This window comes from Magnolia sinica, chromosome 15, assembly GCF_029962835.1.
Source record: "Magnolia sinica isolate HGM2019 chromosome 15, MsV1, whole genome shotgun sequence".
Classification (NCBI taxonomy): Eukaryota; Viridiplantae; Streptophyta; class Magnoliopsida; order Magnoliales; family Magnoliaceae; genus Magnolia; species Magnolia sinica.
The window spans coordinates 77,106,146-77,118,410 of record NC_080587.1 but is presented as its reverse complement, the minus strand read 5'-3'; the positions used below and the strand labels follow the sequence as shown (position 1 = coordinate 77,118,410).

The 12,265-nt window shown below is 40.7% G+C and overlaps 1 protein-coding gene across 1 annotated transcript; it reads right to left on the bottom strand.

Annotated features, from left to right (window-relative positions):
* Positions 1-918: 918 nt before the first annotated feature.
* LOC131227690 (uncharacterized) lies at positions 919-6,332 on the bottom strand. The gene is made up of 5 exons (XM_058223483.1): positions 5,940-6,332; positions 5,354-5,849; positions 4,721-5,216; positions 4,508-4,589; positions 919-1,311 (listed from the first exon to the last, which is right to left on the bottom strand). Exons 1-5 carry the CDS (start codon positions 6,057-6,059, stop codon positions 1,099-1,101), a joined length of 1,407 nt encoding a protein of 468 aa, XP_058079466.1. The 5' UTR covers positions 6,060-6,332; the 3' UTR covers positions 919-1,098.
* Positions 6,333-12,265: the final 5,933 nt, after the last annotated feature.

Sequence of the window (12,265 nt, the reverse complement as noted above, 5' to 3'; positions counted from 1 at the left end):
ACGATTAGGGTAAAACCCACTAAGGTGTTACCCGGCTAACACCTAATCCGCTCCCCGCATACACATGCGTCTTCTGCCAAATACAGGGAGAATTGATAACGTACAGTGGTACCACAACTTGTGGTACTGTAACATCATTTCAGCCAACAAGGCACATTTTTAGGAAATCAGTACCATGAAAACGATATGTCCCACATTGAAGGCCACATTTCTTGAAATCATGACGATCCACTTAATATATGGGCCACACCCATATGTCGTGTCAAACCGTTGGTTTTCCATTGATTCCAACAGTGGTGTTCCTGATGAATGGGCCAACCTGATGTTTTTGCTAGGTTATCTTTATGGTGGGGCCCACAGGTTTAATAGTACCGATGTCTTGTACAAGTATGATTTTAGCGGGGAAAGATGGTACGGTACCCAAGTTGCGGTACCTTGGCCTGTTGTATCTGATCACTTCTCAAATACAGAATGTTATACTGTTTGAAAGCTACCCTACAACAAACACATTCCAAAATCTTCCATTGAATTTTCAAAACAAGAATGGCAATCAATGTGATTTCCACCCCATTTCCCCATGACTCCAGCCAGCACTAAAATCCAAATGAAACCATGACTTATTTTTTTATTTTTTATTTAAAATATATGAAGGTGATATTTACACCCCACTTTTTGATAGACACATCCCAAAATCTTTCATTTTTGGTATTAAGATAATACCAAATTCTTCCTGGATTCAAAACTTGGGACAATGGGACTTGTATCATATTACACAACCCTGCATTTATCAACCGTACATGTGGCACACATTTAACTATTCTTGATAGGATATGGCCCAAAAATTCACACTGATATGATGCAGTGGCATACAAGTGTACCATTTGGAATGTGCCCAAAAATCATAGTTATCTAATGACCCTTGAATTTTTTTATAGTCAGGATCATCTAATCATTGTTGTTTTTGGGTCATGCCACATCCATAATTTAAACCCATGATTTGAAATGTTTTGATGGGCACACACACATGCCACATGTACGGTCGACGTCTGTTGTAGTATCATATAGTTTTTTTTTTTTCTTCTTCAGTTTCAGAGATAGCTATTGCAAAGGAAAACAGCCACAGGAAGTATGGTCTGAGGAATGAGAGTTGGGCAGATCTATCATTTTTTGTGCTTGTTGAGAGGCTCTTTGGAGATGCTGTGAGTGTTGTAGATGGGCTGCTGCTCTCATTTCCTCAGCTCTTCTGTGAACAATTGCCATCTTTGTCATCTGTTTTTCTTCGAGTTTCGATCTCATCTTTTGTATTTTTACCTACAGATTCAATGCAAATCAGATAAACCCAAAGTCAGAAAAAGAATAAAAGATGCAAACGTCAAAAGAGGATTTGGACTGCAAGCAAGATGTAATGTAAAGAATGTTGCATTTGCATTTCTCGATGCAAAACAATAGGGATTTAGGCAACTTTTGAAACATTGTTCGACACCCAATGTACATTTTGATATCAGTTTTTAAAAGAACTCCCGACAAAGGAAACAGCGATCACTACGACAGTGCGATGTTTCAAACTACTGCTTTAGAGCAAAAACCTACCTCAAAGAAAAGAAAAAAATGTTAAGGCAACATGTGGCAGATCTGGTTCATACATCAGATGGCCCATTGTGAACATGACATGGCCCAAAATTCAGGCCAGTGCACTGATCAGGTGGGTCACACTCGTATATTGAATATAGACTGCTATTAATTTCTCTGTCAATTTCACTCATAAATGTATGGTCCATTTGATGGGTGGGCCCCGCCCTACCTAATGGACTTGCAACAAAAACCATTAATTTTTTTGAGCCACTGATGACTACCCTATTAAGTAAACCTTCACATGGCTGAAAAAATGCCATGGATTCATATGAAATTATAGGAGTATGGGTATAGCAATCTCCTGATTCCTTTTTTCTTGATATATAATCGAAGACACTGAGGAAACTCAATAAACAAAAAACTGAAGAACATGTGATCTCATTAAAAAATAGAAGATGGACAATAAAGAAGGGAAAAAAGCCGAGACATTAGCTTGTGCTCGGGGCTCAAGATGAACTAAACAAGCCTTTTTTAAGACTTTCATAAAGGTGACTATGTTAGAATTTCTCAGTTGGTGGACCATCACTGATTAATCGATTGGATTGTCTGGATCAGTGACCGTTAGATGGGAGGATTATGAGAATGCAGTGGGTCCCACAAAGGTGATTGTGCACATGGATGAAAGAAGGGCTGCATACACTTGCACACTGGACCAACATAGAGTTCTTTCTCTTATTCAATCTGAAGACCATCTGTCTTGGTATCGATTCCCTAGTGGGGGTAGCTAACAGTGAAGTGTGAACTTCCAGTGGGTGTACTAATAAGCTAACCCAAATAAATAAATAAATAAAATTCTGAAGAGCATGAACAATTCTGTAAATTCAGAAAACTCATAAGTTTGCCCATCTCCAATTGGAAGAAGTTCAAGACCATCTCATAAATTAAAGGAAATGGTATAATGAGATTGGCTTTGCAGAAACAAAAGAAATGACACTAGTCCTGCTTCTCGCATTTCCAGGTTCCAGTCCGCAATCGAAACTATTCATCTTCTCAATACTGCGGTGGAGCACCTTTGGTAAAAAGAAAATCTCCGATTGGATGATCCTAACAGTCTGATCAGTGCCTCAAATAGACAGTAAAGAAAAATTAAGCAGCGGTCCACATTCAACGAGAAAAGGACCTCCAATTAGGTGGTTATGATCTTCTGGCCAGAGCAAGTTTTGTGCTCTGCCTATTCCATAGTGGGGCCCACTGGAAGAACAGTCCTCGTCATGTGCATGCACAATGCACTAATCGTAGCAAATCACAGTATCATTCTTCATCAACTAAATTACCACCAGCCATGAGCTACTAAAAGAGACATAACTAGTTCTACATAATTTCTAAATACAATTAAGGAAAGTCGGATGCATTGATTTTAGGTAAAAGACCAACCCTACCAAAGTTTTCTTGTGCTTCATCTCATCCATTGGTTTCCTTACATGTAATTTCTTATGAGATCTACTGTCAACATCCAAACATTTTCTTTCAATACATAAGACCTTTTTTTAAAATTTTTATATATTCAGTAATACTATTGTATTAACAAAAGCAGAATATGGGTGTATCTATCAAAAAGGATGGATCTGTATATAAATTCTTTCTTTCTTTATTTCATTTATTTATTTATTTATAATTACCTTTTGATTTGTAAGAGGAGAGAGTTTGTTAGATGAAAAGGAAGAGGAATGTACAAAGAGAGAAATGATAGCCTATATTCATGAGTGCAAAAAAGAAAAAGGACAAAAGAGCTAGATTCTAAGATCCGACTAGGCTACCCAAGAGGAAAAACTCCATGATCAACCTATGAGAGGGAATTTTGAAAAAAAGCTAACCCACCAAGTTCAGAAATTACAGAACTTCATGTGCTGCATATCTGTAGTTGGTGTACACTCATAGTCTGATAGCCTAGGAGAAATAATTCAAAAGTAGTAGTACTGGAAACCTGAAAAGCCAGACAAGTTGAGGCCATGTTTGGATGCATTATTGAATTGAATTGTAATAATTGCTTCAACAAAGTGGAAATGACCATATTGCCATTACCATCCTTAGTATCCATATTGAGGGACTAGTCTCCAAATTGCAATTATGTTACTTTCAATTTGGACCTGAAAGAATGTAACTACAATTTGAGGGCTAGCTTATCATTATAAATACTCCGCACAGTGATTACAATGTGGTCATTTCATCTCAATTGAACGATTGTTACAATACCAAGAATTTAAAAAAAAAAAAAAAAAAAGCAAGCTAGATTAGGGTCCAACCACCCAGCAAGAAAAACTCCATTGTCAGCCATGGGAGAAGATTATGAACCTTGTTTTAGATAAAGGAAAAGTAACCGACCATGTTCTGATACTTTGTGGTCTTATGAGTGGTCCATTTCTATGGTTGGTACAGCTATGTGCCAAAGGACAACAATACAAAAGAGATCCAAAGCCCAAGTAAACTTACCAAAAATAGAAAAGAAATCGAGTAAAACTTGATTTCGACTATGTTTGGATGCTCGACTGAATTGAATAGCAATAATGCAATTCAATATAGAAGAAATGACAAAGCTGGGTGTAGCCCCACTCCATTCATTGTAAGGGCTAACCCCAAATTGCAATTTAGATCTCAGGGAAAATGTGAAATGGAAGGAATTAATTCAGTCGTAATTATGAATTAAAATAGTGCCAACACCACTTCAGTCATTTCAAATAGCAGTATGACAATTCGGTTCAATTGATCATCCAAACACGCCATTACAGCGAAGAAAGCAACTCTCCAGTTTACCTCAGGATTCTTAAGCTTCGCCAGGCTGAATTTGATGTATTGGTCTAATTGAGAACAGATACCGAATAGACTGAGATACCCACAAAATTAAAAGGATGAGAAGGATAGAATTCCATTACATTACCTCAAGCTTTTTCGACTGAGCTTCTACTTTTGCATTTTGGAGATTCACCCAAGCTTGAATTTTTGCTTCTTCTCTCTGATACCTGCAACCAAAACATAGAAATCCAGACTTCTAAAGAACTTGCAATGAAGAAATAAGAACATAGAAATCAATGGACAGAGCTAGATAATTCAGTACTCAGACAATAAATCTCTAAATTTCAATCACATTCACCTGATACAACAGTCTTTCTTTTCTTCGTCTTCCCAAGCAGAAGCTCTCAACTCATCAAGAGTCTTCCTGCAACCCCCTATCTCAAAATGCCTCAAGCTCTTTGATATCTCCTCTTCCTCCTCTTCCCTCGAGCTCCAATTCAACACAACTGAATCAAATTGTGTCCCAGGCTCGAGCTTACCGCAGTGGTGTTCCTGAAGCTCGGAAATGTGGATGCGGGCATTCGAAGTCGCCACCGAAGGCCCGGACATGCTAGCAGGGGTGTTGTGCCTGGCAGGTGAAAAGGTCTTGAATGGGGTGTGGCATCTTGAAGTCGTCGAGCTTGCAAGTGGAGTCATCTCAGTCCCGATATCTCTGTGCCGAACCTCAGCAACCATTTCTGTTGCAGCATCCTTCATGGTTTCACAGACTGAGTTTCTGAATCGAAAACCGTCTTTCGTCAGTTCGCAGTACCTGAAATTGGGGTGAATTGTCTCTACATTGTCTGTAAATTTATCTGCAGAAAGAGAATGCAAATGGGTATTCAAGAAGAAAAGAGATGCTCCAAGAAAACTATAGATTGATGTGGTTTTTTTTTTTCCCCTGACAAAAGAAGATCCCATGAAGTGGAGAAGAACAGTTCAAATATCTCACCTTTGAGAAGTACTTCCGATGAGACCCCATGAAAAGCTGAATTAGACTCTAACCACATAGACCCTTTAAAGCTTGAAACTGAGCTCGGTACCTTTTTCTCTGCAAAGATGTCTGCTTTCAGCTGAAAAACCTCATTCTGTTTGGAGATCTTTGAAGCTTCTGGAGGTTTTATCACATGGGCAGGGGATTCATTGCAAGAGCTGCTCATCACCCATTTCTCTGCATCATCCCATTTTGAAGGGAAGCTCTTTCTAGAGAGATTACCAGCATTGAAGCTAAAAACAGGCCTGCCTGGAGTAGTAGGAGCTTCCATTCTCTTCTGCCCAACACCACTCACTCCCCTTCGAATGCCGTCGCTGCAAGGCACCGGGAAGGCCTTCACAAAATCGGCAGTTTCTTTGAGATTGAGCTTGCAGAGAGGATCTTGAAAGGTGTCTGCAAATGCGATTTCTTTGTTCTTGCTGTAGAAGCTTGGATTCCTCTCTAATGGCGAGTCCTGATAAAACCCAAAAGAGAAAAAAAGAACTAGTTACTGAGTATTATTGAAAAAAAGGAAAACCCAGTAAAGAAGAGGTGAGATTTTTACATGGTGGGGTGTAAATGGAGGTGAAGATTGCATGTATTTTGGGGTCTTGAGATCCATAGATGTGGGATTTGAAGGGATTGGTGATGCGGGGATTGTAGTTTCTCTTGTTATTTGAATCATGTCAGCACAGAAAACCTTGATTCGAGGAAGAACATGATTGCTTTTTGAATAAGCAGCATTGGCTATTGTTATGTAGCTATGATCGAAGGACTACTACTACTACTACTACTACTATCTTTTTGTAAAACAGATTTGAAAATTCAAATGCAGCTGTAAAATTCAAGAAGAAGAAGCGAAAGAGTGAAATGGGTAATGTGAATTGAATTCTTTCGGAAGATTCTTGTTTGTTTTGATCCTCTGATGTGTTATATCATTTGCTTTTAGAGAATACAAGCAAGCACTGGTTGTCTCCTTTCCCTCCATGTAACTGGCAGTGATCCTCTACAACACCTTTTTCTACGCTAAAATACCCAGGTCTGTGGGGGCCCACCATCTTGTGTATGTAGAAATCAAATCCGTCTATCAGGTTCTTTCTTCGATGTTAGGACTTTGAACCAAAACTCAGATAGACCCAAAACATAGATGGACCACACGACATGGGATAATGGGGATGAGATGTCAACATAGGTTTGTATGTGGGGCTAAAATGGTGTTTAACTTTCATCAAAACCGTTCATCATGTCTGCCTCACCAGAATGAATATAATTTTAAATATTCATAATGATACAGGATCCAGGCGGCCCACACCATGCCAATTAGCGGTTTTGGTAGAAAAATTTCATTGTTCCCAAGGGTGTAGCCCATATGAGGTTTATAATTGTGATTATATTATGTATTTACGGTATAAATAATGGTCCTAACCTGATGGACGGAGTAGATTTTACATATAAAACATAGTGGACCCCACAGAGCATGGGTGTTTTACGAACTGCGGAAGACAGGTGTTTTGGGGGATTGTTCCGCCTCCATGCTAGGACAGTTGTACATGGTCCATGGAAAAATCCTGCCATGAACGTTCACCACCACTTTGAAGATGGTGACAACTCATCCTCTGCACGTGGCCCCCATGCACAGCCAGCTATCGTACCATCAGTTGGGTTATAATCTACAAAATCACACAAATCAATCAATCCTAACCATCCAATTCATATCCTTCAAATGGATGGTTGCAAGTGAGATGTTAAATGGTCCAAATCTAAGAACAAAATTAGATGGTTTCTATCATCTTATTGTAAAATTTTTTTATTATGCCCCATTTACAGCTGGTTAGAGATTTGGACCGTACGCATTGCCGCTTAACTCTGTCGTACGTAATGTAAGGTTGAAGAGCCACCATCATTTTTTAAAATGGTGCTTAACTAGCACAGTATTTTCTGCTCGTGAACATGAGTTTCATGAAAGAAGTCACTGTTTGGGTCCAGCCCATTTGGTTTGTACACACCCATTCTCTATTTTGGTAATGAAAAGTCACCAACGATCTAAACCGTCTGTGGATGGACCATAGCACAAGAATCACACAGTTTCGACGAGGGTAATTTGTCTGGTTGGTGACAACAAATGGACGGTGTAGAAAAGAAAATGTTTATGTAACGAGTAAGATAACCTAATATACGATATTTTATATGCTTCGTCCATCATGGTGGACATAATTTGGACGGTTCGGATTGAATTATTTATATACCACGTGTACAGTAGGAAGGTGCGGGCATGAATGTACCGTTCTCTTGAGGTGTATGATATAATTCCACTTCATTATTTAATATGAGGTGGGTCGTCTCTTTTTCAGGTTAGGTATTAACAATGTTCAGAGAAAAAGCAACATTCTCTTTAGGGTTGACTGACATTGACCTCAGTACTGCGATCTCAGCCATTGGATTCGGTGGGGCCCACCTTGTTGTATGTGTTTTATATCCAGACTGTCCATCTTTTTCCCAGCTCATTTTAGAACGTCGGCCCAAAAGTGAAGCAGATCCAAATCACAGGTGGACTATACTACTGGAAACGGTGGTGATTGAACGCCTACCATTAAAAACTTCAGACGTGTTGGGACCTGACCATGTTCGTCAGCTCCTAGCCCGAGGCCCACCTGATGTATGTGTTATATATCCACGCCGTCCATCTATTTTTTTCAGTCATTTTATGACATGGGCGTAAAATTGAAGCAGATCCATATCTCAGTTGGACCACACGACAGGAAACAGTGGTGATTGAACGCCAACCATTAAAAACTTCCTAAGGCCCACCGTAATGTTCATTTTCCATCCAACCTGTTGATAAGATCAAACAGACCTCAATGAAGGGAAAATACAAATATCTGCTTGATCCGAAACTTTTGTGGCCCACAAGAAGTTTTTACTAGTAAATCACCACTGTTTCTGTGGTGTGGTCCACCTGAGATTGATTTGGATCTGCTTTAGCTTTGAGCGCACGTCCTAAAATAAGCTAGAAACGGATGGACAGCGTGGATATACAACACATACATCAAGGTGGGCCCCACGGTTACTACCTGACTTCCACTATTAGCTACTCCCAATGGAAACCCCCAGACCCCATCAAAACCCTACCGTTAGCCATGATTTGTGGGGTGGGCCCCATGACAAGAATGCAATGGATAGTGATGGCTGAACAAATTATCCTCCATCACCGGCGCATTTTAGTGGAAGCAGCATCAGGCAAATGTCTTGAGAAGTGCTATCAGTGTAAGGTTTCGATAGGGTATGGCCCGGAGTGCTTCTTAAATGATGATCTGAACCGTTCACTGTCTGGATTCTATGCTATCTGACCCATAGTAAGAAATTTTTATTTAATGATTGATTGTGTATTAAGATGAATATTTAATGGCTCGTATTCCAATCCAAGATTCAAAGGTTGGGATTACCAACGAAGCGTGATAATAAGATGACATTTTCTACATGGGAGCAATGAGAATATGAACGGTTCAGATCAATCTAAGAATGCACGCGGGGGTGGTAACCAGACCCTGTACCGTCGTAGGGGTCAACCTACCCTATCAAAACTCGGAAATGAGGCCAACATCACATCCGAAATTTTAGGCATTCGGTCCTTCCGGCGCATTTTAGCATGACAGATTGATGAGAAATAATCAAATGCTCTCGTAACGTTAAAAGTTATATTGCCCTTTGTTGTATGGTGGCCAATGGGACCCTTGGACAGTCCAATCTATCAATCCTGACTGTCCATTAGTTCAGAGACATAAAGTAGACATGATGGATCCCAACAAATTGATGGCTAAAACTGTTTTGTGGACCTTTTTTTTATATATAAAAGATCTTGAACGTCCATTTTACATGTCATTGATTGGACGGCTAGAATCCTTTTGATCAGCGATTCTTTTCCTGATAGCAGGGGAAATGTTTATTACTGAACCTAGTGGACGTCTAGATCAATCAGTTCTACTCTCCAGGCCTCCGGACGTCCTATGACTTGGAGTGCCCGGCCACATGAAGTTCTTGTAGTGGGAAGCTATGTGGGGCCCACGGAGATTCCCGTGACAAATCCACTCCGTCTATCAGTTTTTAAAGATCATGATAGAATAGTTTCATAAAAATTACGAAGAGATCTAAAACTTATGTGGGCCACACCACTCGAAACAGGCCCCACGCACATGTAGAGCCCTGAGCGTCCACGCATGATCACACGTGTCAATATGGCAAACGCATGCGAGATCCAAACTTCCCATCGGGTGGGCCACAGTGTTTTTATGTTATGGTTCCAAAAGCAGGCCCATTCACTGCTAAGGTGGACCACGATACACAAAACAAAGGGACGGTGGTACATTTTTTTTTTTCTAGCCATCCTTTCATTTTGTACACTATGGCCCACCTGAGGAACGAAAGAGCCTGATCCTTCCACCATAAGATCTAAACAGTATGTCTCAGCTGATGGAAATTTTGAACATCACACGTGTTCCTGATTGACACGTGTACCAGCATGTTCGGTGGGTTGGATGATGCTTGTGAGAAATCCACCCAGTTCATCTGTTTTCTCAGCTCATGTTAGGACTTGATCCCAAAAGTGAGGCAGATACAGAAGTCAAGTGGGCCACACCACGGAAAATGCCTATAATTGAAACTTGGCCAGGTCTACCATGATGTTTATATGCCATCGAAACCGTTCAAAGGTCATTTATACTGGGATGAAATAAAAACATTAAAAATATTAGCCTGATCGAAAAATTCTGTGGTCCCGTAAATGTTTCAACGGTAAACATTCAATTCCCACTGTTTCCTGTCGTGTGGATCACTTTTGTTTCGGATCTGCCTCATTTTTAGTCTCAGTCCCTGAGATGAGGTGGAAAATCAATGCACGGGCTGGATTTCTCACAAACATCACGGTGGGCCCAACCTAGACAGGCATGGCCTTGTGATGGTTTTTCCGTTGGGGAGCACATATCATGCTTGATCTGATTTTTTGTTTAGAAGGATGTGAAAAATCCGTCAATGGCTAGAGCTGTACACAGATGAACCAGTAGAGTTTGGCACATCTCAACTCAGCTCAACCACTAGCTGCTAACCTTATCTCGAACTTGGCTCGGCTTAGTCCTTGAGCTTGATTGGCCAGCTCGGCTCGGATGAACCAGTAGCCCAGGCCAGTCTAAGCTGAATTTGAGCCAAGGGCCAAGATTGAGCCAGTATGACATTTTCTCAAACACATGCTTAGAGTGCACCTGCAATTTCTTACTATATGTTATTTAAAAAATAAAAAATAAAAAACAATAGCTTGCAGGAATTTCATCAAACACTCGTGTGTTTCATATTCATGCCTTCCTTACCATCAATTAACACTTCTTTGAATCATTTCATCAAATACTTGGTGAGCAACATCAATATTAAAATAATCAAGTCACCGAACTAGATCGATTAGAGTTGGATTCGAGTGGACTCGAGCCACGTGTAACATCCTCAATTTTCGCTGTTTTGGATTTCTAAAAAATCCATCAAATTTTTATTTTTTATTTTATTTAATTAACCTAAATATTACTTAATGACCATTAACACTCAATGTTGATGTATACAGGGGTGGTACCAGTAAAGAGTCACACCAGTCTAATTAATCAGTCATAGGAAGCCAATGAATCCGCCTGATCACTTGAACATCAGGTGTAGTGTAACGTCCCGCCCAACCAGAACAGTGTCCTGGGGCGTCCACGTAGGATTTGCCACATGACCGTTTGTTTAAGCCACTCGTAGTGAGGTATTACAAATAAATTAGACCAAGATTAGCCCAATTGAATAGGTCAGACGGATCCTGATAGAACCTGGTGCGGGCCTCCAAGCCAGATGGCCGTTTACACTTAGCGACAGCCCGTGCGGGCTATACCGTGACATGGGAAGGTCAGAAATTATAAAAATTCAAGGAATCATAGATCTCACTGGGCTTGGGGACCATCGCGGACCACGGACCCAGTGGACACCCAGAAGTGGAATTTGATACTTGCCAGATGCGCCCCACTAATGCCAAAATTGGAATCTGGCACGTGTAAATAAAAACTGAAATGTAAGACATTTCAGCTGTTAGATTTCTTCATAATTTACGATGAGGGTTTAATGTATTTTTCTACACCCGTCCACAAAATCTAGGATTCGATCGTGGCACGGTGACCGTTGATCACAAATCAGACCCGTGCGACCAAACCCCATATTTGATCATTCCTAAATTTTGCATGGCCCTTCATCGGGCCATGGAGCACCTATCCTATAAGTTTCATGGCCAGAGGGCCACCAGAACTGTCCCGGTTATCCAAACAAGCTCTAAACCGCTCGTTGGTGGACCACTAGTCTCAAAACTATAGAACAATGTCCGTCTCATTGGGCTTGACGTCCATCGCGGGAATCGGACCTGGGTACGGTACAGAACCGGTCAACTTGAGCTAAAGGACGAGTGTATGAGAAGTGCAAATACCCCAAAGGAAGGAGTTGGAACTTAAGTGAATTGAGTCGTCTACTCTTATGCAAAGTTGAGGATTTCGGACCGTCGGTTTGCGACCAAACTTTACCCGTGGAGTAAGGATATTTCCCTACTTATATCCGTATAGCCGCGCCCCCGATCGACCATCGGTGACCGTTGAACAGACTTCTCATCATATCTGTCGATCGGCGCATCCAAATGGCGGGCCGATCATATCCATACGTAGATCATCATTAGGGCTAACTATCCTACGGTGTATATTGACTTGTATACCTCATAGTGGGCCCTAGAGGCTAGAAAGACCCTCTCATAGGTCTAATATAGTAAGAACCTAGCACATGGGGTCATTTGTACCAAATCTGGCATTATAAAAGGCCTTATTTGGAGCACGCACTCCC

Excerpts from the sequence above, each read along its gene's own strand:
- LOC131227690 (XM_058223483.1), bottom strand. The coding sequence starts at position 6,059 with ATGATTCAAATAACAAGAGAAACTACAATCCCCGCATCACCAATCCCT. Across the intron at positions 5,850-5,939 it reads CTCCATTTACACCCCACCAT|GACTCGCCATTAGAGAGGAA; the intron begins GTAAAAATCTCA and ends GGGTTTTATCAG. Across the intron at positions 1,312-4,507 it reads CTCAGTCGAAAAAGCTTGAG|GTAAAAATACAAAAGATGAG; the intron begins GTAATGTAATGG and ends TTGAATCTGTAG.